Genomic DNA, 19,510 nt, shown 5'->3' on the forward strand with positions numbered 1-19,510 from the left:
CAACACAAGGCAATGGGAAAGGGACTGGGAAAATTATTACTTATTCAACCAGTGAAATTTCATAGTCTGGATCGAGTGAATCACCCCAAAACTTCTCCTCACATTGGAAATGAGTTGGACTTGATAATGCTTGTGGGTCCCTTCAATGAATTTATTCGAGTCTCTGACTCTGAAGAAGGCGGGCTATCTGTGCGCACCCTCCATGGCCAAAGAACCACTTGTGTGGGAGGCAGTCAGTGGCAGTGCCCCCCACACCAGTTAGCTCTGCCTTCCCAGCCTGACCAGCACGGCCCTGCAGAGTGCCTCACAGCCCCATGCACCACAGTCCCCTCGCTCTGCAGGGCAGCACCGCCAGCTGAGGGGCTGTGGGCAGCATGGGCAGGGGCTGCAGGAATGGCTGCTCAGGCCAGCCCAATCATGCTGGGCTGGGGCAAGTCTATGTGGGATATGGGGTGTCCCAGGAGCAGAGTAGGGTGCTGTGTGTGTACAGTGGTGCTGCCTGAGGAATCCCAGGGCCAGCAGTGTGGTGCTGTGCTGTGCTGGGAAGTGGCACTGGCCCAGGGGAGAGTGCAGGCTGTCTGGGAAGGTGGACCGGTAGGGTTTTTCTCCTGCAGATTGCAGCAGCAGAGACACTGCCAGTGACCTCCCCTGCTTCATTTGCAGCTTTGGGGCCAGCCCAGTCTGGACTTCTCTGCTGGGCTGGGCTGGGGAGAGGAGAGGCAGGTGTGGAGAGCTGGGGAGGGTCTGGGCTGGGCTGGCCTCCTGGCAGAGTTAGGGGAACCACAGAGCAGTCTGGGCTGGGCCTTTGTTCACTGCATATGGATATGACCAATGCTAGTCATCGTGACTTTCACAGCAACTCCTCTGAAGAGTTCTCAACATTTTTCTAAAATATATAGTCAGTTCCTGAATCACTTTCCTACAGAGAGGTGGCCATTTCCTTCAGGATGCTCTGGACTTGCAAAGGTTACATGGGGAAATGTGAGTCTGGATTTGTGCGAGGTCTTCTGAAGCATGAGCTGGTTGGCAGACAGAGTACCTGAGGGATTGTGCAGGGCACTCCCTGCTACCCGTGCTCCTTGGTGGGCTGAGAAGAGGCCTCCTGACCACAACAGCTCCTTGTAGCCCTGTGGATGCTGGCTGTGAGGTCACGTCTGTCCCAGCACCTGGCTGGCCAGCAGCAGGGAGGCAGAGCCTCTGAGGTCACAAAGGCCATCAGAAAGCTGTCCCCAACAGGGTGACACGTATTTGAGGCCAAGGGAAATCCAGGAGAGTAAAGGTGCAAGACCTTGGTGAGAGAAGAGGGACTTGGCTAAGAGAAAGGAAAGATTTCAAAGAGGTGATAGGGGTTCAGGTAAGGCTGATGCTTCTGCAACACTCACTGGGAAAGCATTCATGTTGGGCCTTGGCAAAATTTCTAACCAGCAACCTGAAAACCTAGTGCTAACCTAGTACTAAATGCTCTCCCTCACCCTGAAAGGAATCCATTACTCTAAACCCCAACCTCATTTCCTAACTTGAAGTCAAACCCCAAACAAATTACTTTTTACCTTTAGTCTTAACATATTGCTCTTGCTAATCCCTAGTTCTTAATTCCTTGAATTATATTGCCAGATATCATCCCGTAACAAGGTACATAATAAAACCCTAACCAAAAATCTAGCTTATACCCTAAACACTGACTGTCTACCCAAAGCAGAACTCACAAGCCTCCCTTTAAGACCTTGCCCAGTTCCTAAACTTGGAAGGTAAAATACAATCCCTAAACTCTAAACTGAACAACCAAACCTCAAATCCCTCATTCCTGCACTCTTATGATGTAAATGAAGGGATTTGGCCCCACGAGGCTGGGCAGGGCTTGAGAGGTTCTGCAGCAATCACTTGGTCTTGGAGGAGGCAGGGGAGGTGACATAGGTCTGGTCAGGTCACAGGAATCAATGAAGAGATGGGTGGGGATGCTCTGCGGAGGTCAGCTGTGCAGACATGGTTCATCGATATGTGAGTATCTAATATTTAATCTAAATCTACCCTTTTTTACTTGAAAGCCTTTGCCCCTTGTCCTATCACTACATTCCCTGGCAATGAGTCCTTCCCCAAGTTTCCTGTAGGCTCCCTTTATGTACAGGAAGGTTGCTGTAAGGTCTCCCCAGAGCCTTCTCTTTTCCAGTAAATAATAATGATAATGGTAATGATAATGATAATGATAGTCGTCATCATCATCATCATCATAGTTCTCCCAGTCTCCTCTCTTAGCAGACGTGCTCTAGATCATTTTTGTGGTCCTCCTCTGGTCCTGCTCTACTAAGTCCATGTGTCTACTGAGGTGAGCTGAGACATGGATAAAAAGATAGGCATTTATTTAACTATTTAAGCAACACTAGCAAAATCCGTTTTTGTCTTTTATTGGTGGTATGAGGAACATTGCAAATGGCTAAACATCTGCCTGTCAATGGCAAATGGTGAATAATAAAATAATAAGTTCTGGTTTTTGTTTGTTTGTTGGTTGGTTGTTTTGTTGTTGTCGTTGCTTGTGTGCACATCTAGCTGTTAAACTGTCTTTATTCCAGCCCACTTTTTTTTTTTTTTTCACTTTTACCTTCAGTTCTTTTCAAAGCACCCCACTAGGTAGGAGGAATGAGCTCGTAGCCCTGTGGTGCTTAGCTGCCTACCAGGTTTAATCTACCTCGCAACTTTACTGAAGTCAAAGTGTATTGATATCCACTGCTCTGCCCTCTTCTGCCAGGCCTGTTATTTCATCAGGGGCATTTCATGTCCCAGTTGGTCAAGAGTGACTTCCCCTACATGAAGATATCCCAACTGCTCCTGATGATATTATTGTTGCTCCTGTGCCTGGAATAGGGTTCCAGGATGAGCTGCTCCATCACCTTTCCTGGGATGGAGTGGAGCCTAAGCAGCCTGCACTTCCCTGGGCCCTCCTTCTTGCCATTCTTGCAGCAAAGATGGACATTTGCTTTCCTCCAGTTTTGGGGCACTTCTGCTAGTCACCAGGATTGATCCAAGATGACCAAGGGTGGCCTTGAAATGACATCAGCCAGCTCCTTCCACTCTCATGGGTGAATCCCATCAGGTCCAATAGAATCACAGAATCTTAGAATGGTTTGGCTTGGAAGGGATTTTATACATCATCCAATTACAACTCCCCTGCCATGGGCAGGGACACCTTCCACTAGATCAGGTTGCTCAAAGCCCCATCCAATCTGGTCTTGACCAATTCCAGGGATGAGGCATCCACAACTTCTCTGGGCAATCTGTTCTAGTGCTTCACCCTCCTCAGAGCAAAACATTTCCTCCTTAAATCTAATTGAATCCTACCCTTCTTTAGGTTTAAACCATTACTCGTTGTCCTATCACTATACTCCCTGACAAGGAGTCCCTTCCCAGCTTTTTGTAGGCTTCCTTTAGGTATTGGAGGGCTGCTATACAGTCACCCTGGAGCCCTCTCTCCTCCAGGCTGAACAACCCCAACTCCCTCCCAGCTCTCCTCTCCAATAGGAGAGGTGCTTGAGACCCTTAATCATCTTTGTGTCCCTCCTCTGCACTCATTCTAATACTTCCATGTCCTTCTTGTGCTGGGGACCCCAGAGATGAATGCAGGACCCCAAGTGAGTTCTCACAAAAGCAGAGCAGAGGGGGAGAATCACCTTCCTTCACCTGCTGGCCATGCTTTCTTTGATGTAGCCCAGGATAATGTTGTTTTTCTGTGCTGCAGGCACACATTGCTGGCTCATGTTGAGCTTCTCATCCACCAGCACCCCCATGTCCTTCTCCTCAGGGCTACTTTCGATCCATTCTCTACCCAGCCTGTAAATATGTTTGGGATTGCCCCAGTCCAGATTCAGGACCTTACACTTGGCCTGGCTGAACTTCATGAGGTTCACACAGGTCCACCTCTCAAGTCTGTCAAAGTCCTTCTGGATGGCTTCCCTACCCTCCAGCATGTTGACTTCTCCACATAGCTTGCTGTCATAAACAAACTTGCTGAAGGTGCATTTGATCCCACTGGCCATGTCACCAACAAAGATGTTAAACAGTGCCAGTCCAATACTGACCTGTGAGGAACACCACTCGTTACTGATCTCCACTTGGACATTGAGTCATTGACTGCAACTCTTTGAATGCAACTATCCAGCGAATGCCTTACCCACTGAGTGGTCCACTCGTCAAATCATTGTCCAATTTAGAGACAAGGATATCATGGGGGACAGCATCAAATGATTTCCACAGTTCCAGGTAGATGATGTTAGTCCTTCCTCTATTCGCCAGTTCTGTAACCCTTTTGTAGAAGTCCAGACGATTTGTCAGATATCACAGATTTGTCAGGCAATCCATAGACTTGTATATATCCCATTTTGTCAAGTATGCCCTGACCTGATCCACTCCCTCCAAGTGCCCATGCCCCAGACCTTCCTACGTTCTCTGTGACCTGGGATTCCTGAAGGTCAGTCTTGCCAGTAATAACTGAGGTGAAGAAGGAATTCAGTACCTCAACTTTTTCCATGTCTCATTTCAACTGGTATTGGGCCTCATTCAGCAGTGGGTCCACATTTTCTGGAGCCTTCCTTTTGCCACCTATATACTTTCAGAAGCCCTTCTTACTGCCTTTGAAATCCTTGGCCAAGTTCAATTACAGGTAGGTTATAGCTTTCCTAAACTCACAGGATTCTTCCATGCAGATAGGTGAGGAGGCCAAAGACGGCTCTCCCGATGGTCAAGATTTTGAGCTTGCTATTTGTGAGCTACACTACCCTCCCCTCTGAATCAGCTCCACCATCTCATGGTCGCTGAAGGAAACCATGATGCAATTAGACAAATATGACCTAACTGCTCTCATGGAAACGTGGTGGGATGGTTCACACAACTGGAAGCACTGAGGGTTACAAGCTCTTCAGAAGAGAGAGACAGCGAAGAATGGGAGAAAGTGTTGCCCTGTATGTTAGGGAAAGGATTGATCGCAAAGAGATGCCTCTGAGAAACAGCCACGGACAGGTTGAGAGCTTGTAGGCAAAAGTTAAAGACCGCACCAGTAAAAGACACCTTGTGATTGGGGTCTTCTCCAGGTTACCTGATCAAGAAGAGCTTGTGGATGAGGCCTTCATGCTTCAACTACAAGAAGTGCCATGCTCTCATGCTCTCATCCTGATGGGGGAATTCAACTACTCGGGTGTCTGACGGAAAAGCTACAAAACATGTTGTAAGCAATTCAGGAGACACTTAGAGAGCATTGAGGATAAGTTCCCAGTCCAGGTATACAGAGCAACTAGCGAAGTGTTACTGGCACTGGTGCTCACTAGTGCTGACAAACTCATTAAAGAGGTTAAGATTGGAGGCAGTCTGGGCTGCAGTGACAATGTCCTCGTTGAGTTTGTGATCTCAAGGAATGTGGGCCTGGCGAAGAACAAAGTCAGGACCCTGAACTTCTGAAGAGCCAACCTCAAGCTACTTAAAGACCTTGTGGACGAGATCCCCTGGAATACTGTCCCTCGGGACAAAGAAGCTGAACAGAGCTGGCAACTCTTTAAGAATGTTCTCCTTAGAGCTTAGAAACTCTCCATCCTCCTGCATAAGAAAGTGGGCAGGAAGGGCAGACAACTGGGGCAGCTCAGCAAGGACCTGATGGCCAAACTGAGGCACAAGAAGGAAATGCACAGGCAGTGGAAATGGAGACATGTGGCCAGGGAAGAGTACAGGGATGCAGTCTGGATATACAGGGATGGGATCAGGAAAGCCAAGACACAGACAGAACTGAGCTTGGCAAGGGATGCAAAGAATGACAGGAAGGGATTCTAGAGGTACCTTGGCCAGAAAAGAAAGGTGAAGGAGAGTGTGTCCCTTCTGACGGATGAGAAGGGTGAACTGGTAATAGCAGATATGGAGAAGGTTAAGGCACTCAACAATATCTTTGCCTTGGTCTTCACTGCCAGTCAGGCTTCCCAAGTCTTTCTTTTCATTGAACCTGTAAATGGAGGCTGAGGGAGTCAAGTCTCACCCGCTGTAAGTGAAGAGCGAGTTTGAGACCACCTGATGAAAGTAAAGACATACAAGTCTATGGGGCCTGATGACTTGCATCCCAGGGTCCTGAAGGAACTGGCTGATGCAGTGGCCAAGATTCTCTCCATCATATTGAAAAAGGTCTGGCAGTCAGGTGACTGGGAAAAGGGAAACATCATTCCCATTTTTAAAAAGGGTAGAAAAAGGACACGGGGAACTACAAACTGATGAGCCCCACCTCTGTGCCTGACAAGATCTTGGGAAAGATCCTCCTGGAAGCAATATCAAGGCAGGTGCAAGAAAAAGAGAAAGAAAGACGTGATCCAAGACAGCCAGAATGGCTTCACTAAAGGCAAATCATGCCTGACCAATCTGCTGGTTTTCTACAATGAACTGACTGCATCAGTTGACAAAAGAAGACTGACCGATGCCATCTACATGGACTTCTGTAAGGCATTTGACATGGTCCCACATGACATCCTGGTCTCCAAATTGGAGAATCCATCCTGGTCCAAATGTCTGGACCAGAAACTTCCCCTCAACATGCTCTAGGAGTCTCTTGAATTGCTTGAATGTTGAACCAATCAGTGGGTAAGGAATTGGCTTGAAGGTCACACCAAGAGAGTGGTGGTCAATGGCTCCATCTCCAAGTTGGAGGCAGGTGAAGATTGGTTTACCTAGGGGGTCTCTCCAGGGACTGGGACTATTGAAAATCTTTATCAATGAAATAGACAGTGGGATTGAGTGCACCATCATCAAGTTTGCAGGTGACATCAAGCTGAGAGTGCAGTTGATTGAACAGAAGGAAGAGAAGCCACTCAAAGGGACCTGGACAAGCTTGAGAAGTGGGCCCAATGTTAACATAATGATGTTCAACAAGTCCAAATGCAAGATTCTGCACCTGGACCAGGGCAATCTCAGCCATGAGTACAGACTAGGAGAAGAAATCCTTGAGAGCAGCTCTGCAGAAAAAGGTCACTCATGGAACAAATACTTTTTCAGATATGAGGTACAATAGTGCTGGAAAAGAGTTTCTTTCCTCAGTGGAGGGAAATAATATTAGTGATCGTTTCAGTCTGCTTCAGGCTGGATTCCCCTGGAGGCCCAGGGACTTGTCAAGAGCTCCCTGTGCTGTTAAGCTGGGCCAGCCTCCTGAGGCCAAGGGGAGATCCTGCCAAGTGGGCAGTGCTGTAGAGAGACAGCTCTGCCCAGGAGCAGCTCCTCTGCACAGTGCAGCAGGGCTGGGGACACTGCCTGCAGGGGACAAGGGCGGCTGAGAGAAGGGAGGGAGATGTTAAAGGCAGTGTGGAGGGGGGATGCTGAGAGCTCACTGCAGGAGAAATCTTCAGAGCCCTGAACAGGGTAAGTCTCTGGCTGCAGAGCAGCACAGCTGTTGTTCCTGGTGCCATCTCCAGATTTGCAGACAAATCCTACAGCCTGTGGAGCTTTCAGGGCGACTCTCAGAGCTTCTTTGGATTAGATGAGAATAACAAGGTCCAAAGCAGTGATTCCCTGCCACAGCTGTCAGAGGGACAGGACTTGAGGGTTCCTTCTCACAGGGCTGGATGCAGGCTGTGCAGCCGGGGTACAGGCAGGGGTGTCCAGGGCTGTGGTGCAGAGCAGGGTCCCTGCTGTGCCCCAGGGGCTGTGTGCCGGGGCAGGGCCTTTGCCGCCTGCCAGGCTCAGCACTCAGCCTGCCCGGGGAGCTGCCCAGGATACTGCGGGGAGAAGCTGTGGGTGGAAGGAGCTCCCGCAGCAGGGAAGGGCAGGGCAGCATCCTTCTGGTGCTCAGAGGCTGCCTGGGCAGGCTGGTTACAGCTCCACAACATCCCCAGGGAATCTTTCAGGGAGATTCTTGAAACGGAAGAGAAATGCCTGCACTAGAAGTAGGGAAGACACTCTCCTGGGTCTCTACTTTCAATTTCCTGCCCTGAAGGACTTGCAGGACAGGTCAGAGCTGCTGTATGTCTGCTGAACATGAAGAGACATCCCTGGACAGTTCTCTGGGACAGGAGGTGTGTGCAGAACAAAGCTGAGCACACATCAGGTGGGATAGGGTCTGTGAGCAATGGCAGGGAGGAGATGTGGGAACATGGAATTAGCTGACAACAGGGACAGCTCCAGGCAGCAGAGACCTGGGCAGGGAGCAAGAGGCAGCTGCTGCCTGAAACACCAAGGGAGGGGGGATTCAGGTACTCCCTGCCAGGCCTGCAGTGCAGGCGCCTTCTCTGCAGCAACCCCCTGCTCTCCTCTGCCACCCAGCACAGCCTCTGCCCTCAGGGGCTTTAGGGCATGAGCCAGCTCTTCCTCAGCTGGACCTCCAGAATAAGAGAGAAGCCTGTGTCTCGAGAGGTGATACACAACAATGAGGCTAAGAGTACCTGCCCTGCAGTGTCACTTCCATAGCTGAAATGCAAGGTCAGAGAACGATGATTTCTGTGAGAGAAGCAGGGGAGTTTGTTCAGAAAAGTTTCAGTAACTCATCTCTGTGTTTTGTTTTTTGTTTGTTTTTTTTTTTTTTTTTTTGTCCCAGAGACAGCAAATGTCCAACAGCAGCTTCCCCATCAAATTCCTCCTCCTGCCATTTGCAGACACACGCGAGCTGCAGCTCCTGCACTTCGCGCTCTTCCTGGGCATCTACCTGGCTGCCCTCCTGGGCAACGGCCTCATCCTCACAGCCATAGCCTGCAACCGCCACCTCCTCACTCCCATGTACTTCTTCCTCCTCAACCTCGCCCTCCTCGACCTGGGCTCCATCTCCACCACTGTCCCCAAAGCCATGGCCAACTACTTCTGGGACATCAGGATCATTTCCTATGCAGGTTGTGCCACATAGGTCTTTTTCTTCGTTTCCTTTGTCACAACAGAGTTTTCTCTTCTCATCATCATGGCCTATGACCACTACATTGCCATCTGCAAACCCCTGCACTACAGGACAGTAATGGACAGCAGAACTTGTGTCAACATGATAGCAGCTGTCTGCGGCAGTGGCTTTCTCTATGCTGTCCTGCAAACTGCCAATACCTTTTCCCTCCCCCTCTGCCAAGGCAATGCCCTGGACCAGTTCTTCTGTGAAATTCCCCAGATCCTCAAGCTCTCCTGCTCAGACACCTACGTAAGAGAAGTTCAGCTTCTTGTGGTATGTGCCTGTTTATTTTTTGTGTGTTTTGTTTTCCTTGTGCTGTTCTATGTGCAGATCTTCAGGTCAGTGCTGAGGATCCCCTCGGAGCAGGGCAGGCACAAAACCTTTTCCACGTGCCTCCCTCACCTGGCTGTCATCTCCCTGTTTCTTACTACTGTCACATTTGCCTACCTGAAGCCTACTTCCATCTTTTCCGCATCCCTAAGTCTTTTGTTGGCAGTTCTGTACTCGGTGGTGCCTCCAGCAGTGAACCCCCTCATCTACAGCATGAGGAACCAGGAAATGAAGGATGCAGTTTGGAAAATGATGATGTGGATTTTTTTCAGTACTCATAAAGATCCCTTCACTCTCCAGTAATGAACCCCAGTACATCCCTTTCCAGGACTGTGTTTTGGTTGCTCTTATTCTTATTCTTCTTATTGTTATCATCATCGTCATCATCATCATCATGACTATGAGTTCCTGTGCGCCTTGCATTCCTACATGTGTTTGCATTTCTCCCATCCCTCCTTCCACTCCACCCCCCGCTATAAATGAATGAACCTATTCTGTCTCATATGGAGGCTGTATAAATGTGCATCTAACACTGTGAGTCAGTGAAGACTCTCTCATGACATCTCTGTAATAAAACAGAATTACCCCAGTGCAATTCCTGAAGGCTGGGCTTTCCTTCCCAAACCACTGCCAAGAATAGGCCCAAAGGATTGCTCCACAAAAACATCTGTTGCTGTTTCAGTTCTGGAGATAATGGCTCATTGTCACATTGTGACCTGCCAGAGACCAAGGGCTAGATTTAACACTCATCCATGGGTCTCTACTGACAGCAGAGGCAGTGAATAGTCACTGCATTACATAGCCAGGGCTGTTCCCACATGTGACTCGTAGGTGATGAACTTCAGGAGGGGAATCTGGAGCTGCCTGCAGAGACCAGGGTACCTCCAGGGAAAATGGATCCTGTGACTGCAGCCCTTCAGAAAGTGAGAGATCTCCCACTGTGGACTTAGCCACAGGGAAAGAACTAAAGCCTGGTATTCACTGGGAACCTGTGACTCTGCAATCTCAGAGAAGAGAGTGGGCACCCAGCAGGCAGAGAGGAGGGAAGCTGGTCAGTGATTCATTTCCCCCTTTGTGAAGTACCTCTGTCTGGTCCAGCCCAGTGATCCGGACCTGGCTGAGTCTGCTTCCCACCCTGACCAGCATGGCCACGCAAACTCATTCCACAGCACCACAACCCATTTGCTCTGCACAGCAGCACCAACAGCTTGGCAAACACTTGTGGGGGGCACGGGAATGGCCATTCCCCACTGCCCAAAGGGAGATGATCTTTGAAATTTGACCAGCTCCATCCTTCTGCTGGCATCAGTGTCTATACTAGGGGAACAGCCATCAAGACAGTAGATCATCACTGGGTCATGGGCACACAGATTTTCAAAATCCAGTTGCAGAAAGCACTGACTAACACAATCTACCTGTAGAGCTATCACTACTCAGAGAAAATGATGGTAATGAACATCTCCAGAGGTCCCTTCTGACTCGGGGAAGAAGGTGTTGGACTCTACTGTCAGAATGTGTGACAATCCTGTGTTTTAATCATCAACCAATGTAACAGAAGATTCCAAGAGATTCTGCAAAAATAGAAACAGTGACTTAGTTAAAGGTTTGAGAATGGCAAGGTTCTTTAGGTCACTAATAGAAAGGCCACTTTCTATGGCAAAGTGACATGCTTAGTAAATTAGGGAAAGGCTGTGGATGTGGTCTACCTTGATTTCAATAAGGCTTTCGACACTGTTTCCCACAGCATTCTTATGAAGGAACAAGCTACTCATGGCTTGGACTGGTGTATGCTTCTCTGGATTAAAAACTGTCTGGATAGTCAGGCCCAAGGAGTCATGGTGAATGGAGTTAAATCTAGTTGGAGGCCGGTCACTAGTGGAGTTCCCCAGGGCTGAGTATTACTGCCAGTTCTCTTCAGTATCTTTACTGAAGATCTGGATGAAGGGATCAAGTGCACCCTCATTAAGTTTGAAGGTGACACCATGTTAGGTACATGTCCTGATCTGCTCGAGGGTAGGAAGGCTCTGCAGGAGGATCTGGATAGGCTGCACCGATGGGCTGAGGCCAGCTGTATGAAGTTCAACAAGGCCAAGTGCTGGGTCCTGCACCTGGAGCACAACAACCCCAAGCAGAGCTACAGGCTGGGAGATGAGTGGTTAGAAAGCTGCCTGGTAGAGAAGGACCTGGGAGTATTGGTGGAGAGTGGGCTGAATATGAGCCAGCAGTGTGCTCGGGTGGCCAAGAAAGCCATCAACATCCTGGCTTGTATAAGAAGCAGTGTGGCCAGCAGGGCTAGGGAAATGATTGAACCCCTGTACTCAGCTCTGGTGAGGCCGCACCTCAAGTACTGTATTCAGTTTTGGGCCCCTCGCTACAAGAAGGACATTGAGGTGCTCAAGAGAATCCAGAGAAGGGCAATGAAGCTGGTGAGGGGTCAGGAGAAGAAGTCTTACGAGGAGTGGCTGAGGGAGCTGGGCTTGTTCAGTCTGGAGAAAAGGAGGCTCAGGGGCAACCTTATCTCTCTCTAGAGGTACCTTAAAGGAGGCTGCAGCGAGGTGGGCATTGGTCTGTTCTCCCACGTGCCTGGTGATAGGACAAAGGGGAATGGGCTAAAGTTGTGCCAGAGGACGTTTAGCTTGGATATTAGGACAAACTTCTTTACTGAATAGGTTGTTAGACATTGGATGTATCAGTGTTAGGCATCAAGGTACTGGAGGTGTTTATAAGCTTCCCCTTGTTCCAGAGCAGTCTGGATCAGTCCATGGCAAATGGCAGAGCTGTGTATCCACCCCTGGGACAGTGATTCCAGGTGTATTGGACACCCCTGATGTGAAAGTGAACTGTGTTCTTCACACTGCTGTCAAAGGGCTGGCTAAAAATGCATTAGTGATATACATTGTGGCATACCACTTGGCTGCCTTTGACTCCAGCTCGTATTGCTGTTCTGGCATGTCCAGCATATCAGCACTCAGTGGTGGAGAGACTTCATTCAGGCCACAGTAGTCTACCATTAGTCTCAACTCAGCATTATACTTTCATCCTGGCCATATGGGACTATTAAAGTGTGAGCGAGTCTTGCTTGTCACTCCTTGGCTCTCCGGTTGATGATTTACTTTATGGATGGAATCAGGGAATCTCAGTTAGTGTAACAGTGTCTCAGGTGCACTATTGTGGTAGTGATGGGCACCAGTTGTTTGTCAACCTTCATCAACCCCACAACAGAAGTGTCCTGTGAGAGACCAGGCAAGGCAGACAACTGTTTACTGTTCTGTCTCTAAGGCAGCTATGCCAAAACCCACTGGTACCTTTTTGAGTCTTTGAAGTTTCTTCTTCTGAGGCTGTCTATGCCAAGGATGCAGGGAACCTCTAGGCCAGTCCCAATGGGGTGCTTTTGCCACTCTTTCCCAGTTAGACTCACTTCAGCCTCCAATACAGTTAACAGAAATACAGACGGGTTCTGCCCCCTTATAGCTTGATGATAATAGGGTACACTGTGCACTGGTGTCCACTAGAGCCTTATGGTTCTGTGGGTTGCAGTTGCCAGGCCATTGAATCCACAGTGTAATATACCTAATTGTCCCCTTCCTCTCCTTGGCTTAAGGCAGGGTTCCTCTAGCTTTGCTCATGGTATTCATTACTGTGTCTTAGGGACTGTCTGATGGAAACTGGAGCAGCAATTTTCTGAGAAGAACCTCTTTTTGTGTGTGTTTTTCCTTTCAACTCACGTACCCATGCTCCTAGGGTCAAGGTAGATTTTCTATCCCATTTCCTCATGGCCTGTCCATGGTCAGATTGCAGGGAGGCATGTGGTGTGTACCCAATATATCCCCTTTCTTGAGCAGAGGGACATTTACTGCTGATAGATGAACTATTGTTTCATAGAGGTGGGAAGGAAGATACATTCTCTTTATGATGTTGGACCTCTCGGGAAAGTTTCTCCATAGCATTCTCTTGGAGTTGGTGAGCCTCTTGAGAAAGTTTCTCCTCAGACAATACAGAAGCCCATTGGAAAGAAGAGAGACTTTCATCATACTGCTGGAGTTGAGTAGCCAATTCATCCACTGTGGGTTTCACCTGACTTTCACATCCATTGTTTTCTTTTGCCTAGAGGAGCAACTGATACTGGCTTAGGCTGTTTCTCTTGGCCAGACATGGGGCCATCATATTGGCAGGAGTAGCTGCAGGGACTGTCACAGATGGAGTGTCACAGGAGCAGGAGTGGCTGCAGGGCCTGTTACAGGGGTTGAGGTCTCTGATGGGCCCGTAGCAAGAGTCACTGTGGCTGCAGGAATACTAAACAATTGTTTGACCTTAAACAAAAGCTGAAACACATTCATGAGACATAACAATAGGAAAATGTTGGTTTTACCATCCCAAGGATATTCAAAGCTTTGCAGAGCTATTGGGAGTATCCTGAAGGAGAAGGGGGAAATGAAGGAGAAAGGGAGAGTTAACAAGTGGGGAAAAGTGTCCCCCTCTTGTCCTCTCCATGTCCCTGTCTAACACTTCTGGGGGCTGAGTATCAGGAGAACGACTGGTGCTGCTGCTAAAGACTGAGGGAAAGAAAGCATTAAATAGCTCAGCCTTTACCTCATCTCTTGTCACTATGTTTACCCCACCTACAATAAAGGATGAAGATTTTCCTTAATCTTCCTTTAAAGTATTTCTATAAAGAGTTTTGATTGTCTTTGACAGTAATAGATGGATTGAGCTCCAGCTGGGCACTGACACTTCTAATTTTGACCCTGCACAGTATCATAACATTTATAACATCTGGACAAAATGACAGCACACAGGAAAAGGAAGCACAGAAAAGCTGGAACCTAGCAGCCTGCAGTTCCCTACCCTTCTGAGACTCTGTGTTGCAATTCCATTCAGCTGGTTACTCCTGTATTATCCAAACTTGCCTGCAAGTCCTGATGCTGCTCTCTTGTCAGAGATAGCACAATCACATGAAGGTTGAACCGTCTGCCTGCAGACATTAACAGCTGACAGAATGGAGCGTCAGTGTGGGGGAGCCTTGAGAAACTGTATGGATTTGCCTACAGAAACCTCTTGACATTTACAAGGAGAAGAGTCTAGTCCTGCACCAGAGGAAGAGGAGCCCCACACATCAGGGCAGCCTGGGACCCTGCTGAGTGAGCAGTGCCCAGGAGGAAGAGGAGGGCCTGGGCACCACCATGGATGCCATACGACCAGTGGTGCCTGCTCACCATGAACCAGGCCAGATTCCTACAGAGCTGCCTTACGAGGAGCACAGCCACCAAGTAAATCTCAGTTACCAGACTCATCTCAGATCCGGTGAGACACTGCATGGAAGAGGGTCTACAGCCAGCAGGGAAAGAGGTGGAGGTGTGAGAGTCCCAAGGACTGCATGGGGTGGAATGGAACAAGGGCTGTGGCAAGACTGAAGTCCAAAGAGGACCAAGTTCTTTGTGTCCATGGCTATGACTGTTGTCAGTGTCACTGAGGTCTATGAGGAGACAGCTTATCGTTAAAGTGCCAGGGCCTCGTTGCCTCCTGACATCCAGCCATGAACCAGGCAGAGGTCATACACTGTCCTGCACTTGGCAATGCACATCCGCATCTCCTACTGTCCTGGGAAGAGCCCTGAGCAATGTGTAAAGAGAAAGGATCTCCCTTCCCAGAGGCCAGGGGTCAAGGCTCAGCCTTTGTGCTTGGTGAAACATATCCAGTTTTTCCAAAGATCAGTGTCATTTTCACATTGCCTTTGTCTCCTTTGCCTCACTGCCTCCAATGTTTGGTTCTAATGAGCTCCAAGGGAGGCTATGTCAGTCCTGGCCCTCGGGAGGAAACTCCAGAAAACTTGCATCTGACTTGGACTTCTTGAGAGAGTTCTTCACTTGCCACTCAGTGCCTGAGGTTCATGAGCTCATCACCAAAGACACCAGAGGGGTGATTCCACTGCCTTGGGCTGGGCCTCTGCTGCTGAGCTGGGTCGGGCTCCTGGGACAGAGAGAGCTCCTGGTAGAGGACAGAAAGACAGCTCTGCCCAGAAGCAGCTCCTCTGCACAGTGAAGCAGGGCTGGGGGCTCTCACTGCAGTTGAGGCACTGAGAGGACAGGAGGAGAGAGGGGATGAAGGCAGTTGGGAGTGGGAAGATGCTGAGAGCTGCCTGCAGGAAAAATCTGCACAGCCCTTGACAAGGTAAGTCTCTGGCTGCAGGGCCATGCAGCTGCAGGTCCTGGAAGGGTCTCCTGCTGGGTCTTGTTTCTGGGAGGGCAGTGGGCAATGCGGTAGGCTCTGAGATTCCTGCTGGCTTGCACTGCGAGGTGAGGAAGTCTGGCAGAAGCCCCGTGGAGTGCCCTAAACCAGGTGCCCCCGTCAGCCCAGAACACCCAGCCCTGGCTGGCCATGCCGGGCTCTCTGTCAGCTGCCCTGTAGCTCCTGCAGCCATGGAGGTGCCCCTTGGCAGGGCCCTGTTGGTGACAGGGTGCTGCAGGGCAGCGCTGAGCACAGCCGCATGGGATGGGGTCTGTGGGCACGGGCAGGGGGAAAGAAGAGGTGGGCGCAGAGTAGCAGCTCCCGGCAGGGACAGCTGCAGGCAGCAGAGAGAGGGGGATTCGGCCAGAAGGAGCTGTTGCTAGAAATGCCATGGCAGGGGGGATTCGGGCACCTCATGGCCATGCCCTGCAGTGCAGACACCTTCCTCTGGAGCAGCCCCTCCCTGGCCTCCTCTCCCCCCTGCAGCCCATGGGCTGTGGGACATGCAGGGCCAGCACAGCAGGCAGAGCCCAGATGAGGAGAAACTCCCAAGCTCCTTCTGACCCTGTACCAAAGTGCCCCAAGGAGAAGACACCTCCATGCTAAGGTCATGTCTGTGTTGCTGGATGGCTGTATGTGGGCACCTGGAGTGAGGCCTCTGCACCCCTAGCTAGGAGGGAAGGGCTGAGTTTGTGGTCTGGCACCCAGAGACAAGGTGAGGATTCTGCCAAGCTGCATTTGGACTGGGACTTCTCTGCTCTCAGCTGCCTCCAGTTTCTTCTCAGGGAAACACCTGAGCATGATGGTCGTCCTAATCATTACAGGGGTAACTACTAGAAAATAAAGCAAAGAAAATCCTACTTTGCTCTGCACTGTGGTTGGAGATGTTTGCAAGAGTACTGCAAAGCTCAATGATCTGAGAGGTGGACTGAACCTGTTTCCCCTATGTTCCTTTTTCCCTCGTGCTGTACAGTAGGAAGGACTCCTCTAGAGCCCAAAGCAGCCCCTGCTCCCAGTGCCTCCCTCAGCCAACACCAGCTGCAGCTCGAGCAAGAGAGCTGCAGAACAGTTCTCGTGCTAAGAGAGAGGCTCTGTTTGGGGGTGCTATAAGACTTGCATTAGGTTTTCCTCAGAGAATTATGTTCTAACTTTGCTTTGCTTTCCCCTCTTCAACAGACAGCCTTGTCAAAGTCAGAGAATGTCCAACAGCAGCTCTGTGAGCGAGTTCCTCCTCCTGCCATTCGCAGACACACACGAGCTGCAGCTCCTGCACTTCGGGCTATTCCTGGGAATTTACCTGGCTGCCCTCCTGGGCAACGGCCTCATTCTCACCGCTGTAGCCTGCGACCACCGCCTCCACACCCCCATGTACTTCTTCCTCCTCAACCTCGCCTTCCTCGACCTGGGCTCCATCTCTACTAGTGTCCCCAAAGCCATGGCCAATTCCCTCTGGGACACCAGGACCATTTCCTCTCAAGGATGTGCTGCACAGGTCTTACTGTTTGCCTTCTTTCTCACAGCAGAGTATTCCATTCTTACTGTCATGGCCTACGACCGCTACATTGCCATCTGCAGACCCCTGCACTACGAGAGCCTCCTGAGCAGCAGAGCTTGTACCCAGATGGCAGCAGCTTCCTGGGGCAGTGGCTTTCTCAATGCTGTCCTGCACACGGCCAATACATTTTCACTGCCCCTCTGCCAAGGCAATGCCCTGGACCAGTTCTTCTGTGAAATCCCACAGATCCTCAAGCTCTCCTGCTCAGATGCCTACCTCAGGGAAGTCTGGACACTTCTGTTTAGTATTTCCTTAGCATTAGTTTGCTTTGTCTTCATTGTGCTGTCCTATGTGCAGATCTTCAGGGCCGTGCTGAGGATGCCCTCTGAGCAGGGCCGGCACAAAGCCTTTTCCACGTGCCTCCCTCACCTGGCCGTGGTTTCCCTGTTTCTCAGCACTGTCATGTTTGCCTACCTGAAACCCCTCTCACTCTCCTCCCCAACTCTAAATCTCGTGGTGTCATTTCTGTACTCGGTGGTGCCTCCAGCAGTGAACCCCCTCATCTACAGCATGAGGAATAAGGTGCTCAAGGATGCAGTCTGGAAATTCTTGGAATACATGCTTCTTCAAATCAATAATGTGCTTTAAAGTTCCTAATTTATTTCAGAAACTGAGGAAAATCTTTTGTTTTCTCTATTACTCCTTTATTTTCTCTTATTGTGTTTTTCTTCCATTTCTTGCTTTGATCTAGAGAAGCTTATTCTTAGCCTCCTACCTGTTATTTTGTTCTTTACTTTGAGACAATCATCATCTGGAGCTATGATCGGGTCTCTTCTATAGATACAGATAAAAAAGAAGCCACGAGAACTTCATTGGTCTCAGCTCCTGTTTGTTTCCACCTGCTCTGGAGCTGGGGGAATAGCCCCAGCATGCAGGAGGGGCTCAGGGCCCAGAGCCCAGCTGCCACATGAAGGAGTGTTGTGGTTTAACCCTGTCGGCAGCTAAACACCACACAGCATTTCGCTCACCCTTCCCCTTCCCTCTCTGTGAAGGGAGAAATGGGAAAGTGGAGCCTGTGGGTTGAGATAAAGACAGGTTATTAAGACAGGAACATAATAATTATAATAGTAATAATAATAGTGCTACTACTAGTAATGTGTACGAAACAAGTGATGCATAATGCAATTGCTCACCACCTGCTGATTGATGCCAGCCTAACCCCGAGCAGCCCACCCCCCACCCCGCTAGCCACCCCTATATATTGTTTAGCATGACGTCAGATGGGATGGAATACCCCTTTGACTAGTTTGGGTCAGCTGTCCTGGGTCTGTCCCCTCCCAGCTCCTGCTGCACCCCCAGCCTGCCCACTGGCAGGACAGAGTGAGAAGCTGAAAAGTCCTTGGCTTGGTGTAAGCACAATTCAAACATCAGCATGGTATCAGCACTCTTCTCATCCTAAGCCAAAACATAGCACCCTACCAGCTACTAGGAGGAAAATTAACTCTGTCCTAATTGAAACCAGGACAAGGAGTGACAAGGGTGGCCCTTGGGCTGCCCCTCACTGCCTGCTGGGCTCTGCCTCTCTGCTCCCTTTGGGTCAGGGCTGCTGCTTCCCTGGAGCCATGACTGCAGCAGAACAAGGCCTTTTCACTGCTGCTGTCATTTCACTTCCACAGTCTCCACCTTTTCCTTGCCACTTTCTATTATCCCACAGATGGACCTTGTGTACCTTGGTGACAGTCCTTTGCCTGTGGCAGTCCTGTGACTGTAGGCAGCAGAAGGGAATGTGCCAGTGACAGAGCTGGGCTGCCTGCTAGCATGACAGTAAAAAAAGGGGCTTCAGAAGGCAAACCCAGAAGCCTGGACACCTCTTCCAGTGCTGCTGTTAGGAGCAGAGCCTAGGGGTTGCTCCCTGCTCCTTGTTTTCTGGGCAAGTTCATGGAATGAAGGACACTGGCTTAAAGTCCCAGGGTGGTCTGACAGCAACCAAGTCCTGCACCATTTATGGTGGCATTTGCCCAATTAGACAACAACCGTTTTTGGACTCATCTACATAGCACTGTGCCCCCTGCAGTAGGGCCGATGGCTGATGTCTGCCTGGAGAGGAATCTGGAGCTGCCAGGAGATGTCAGGGGAACTCAGGGACAGTGTGTTCCATGTGTAGTGACTAGAACCGCATCTGAGTGACCATCAAAAGAAGGGTCTGGTAGAGTTGAATCTGAGGAGTCCATGGGCTATGGGGGCTCTGCAATGCCATGAGAAGAAGTGAACTGCCAGCAGGCAAAGGCCCATAAGATGCAGATTAATTGAGGACACCCTCTTTGGAGACTCATGGGCAAGGTCTGGAGCAGCACTTGTCTGCCCTTTGTGACCTTAGAGACAACCCATAATGCTGCAAGTACTGCCCTGTGCTGCTGAGACACTAGGGCAGATGGAAAGGGGCTCAGCAGCAGAGATCCCCATGGAGTTGGGTCTGCTGACCACCCAGAGAAAAACAGGCAGGGCAGAATCCTCTGGGGGTCCTCAGGAACCACAGCCCCCTGGCTCTGCACAGCAGCACTACTCAGGGTCCTCCATTTCCTGAG

The 19,510-nt window shown here is 50.0% G+C and overlaps 1 protein-coding gene across 1 annotated transcript; it reads left to right on the plus strand.

Moving 5' to 3' along the window:
- Window positions 1-6,643: 6,643 nt before the first annotated feature.
- On the plus strand, window positions 6,644-17,573 carry LOC311216422 (olfactory receptor 14C36-like; the record flags this gene model as incomplete). The annotated part of the gene is made up of 3 exons (XM_084297958.1): window positions 6,644-6,793; window positions 8,543-8,831; window positions 16,909-17,573. The coding sequence occupies 3 exons, from the start codon at window positions 6,644-6,646 to the stop codon at window positions 17,571-17,573; spliced, it is 1,104 nt and encodes a 367-aa protein (XP_084154084.1).
- Between the last annotated feature and the right edge of the window lie 1,937 nt (window positions 17,574-19,510).

The sequence above is a fragment of the Netta rufina genome (genome assembly GCF_964035555.1).
Source record: "Netta rufina genome assembly, chromosome: 18".
NCBI classification, from domain to species: domain Eukaryota; kingdom Metazoa; phylum Chordata; class Aves; order Anseriformes; family Anatidae; genus Netta; species Netta rufina.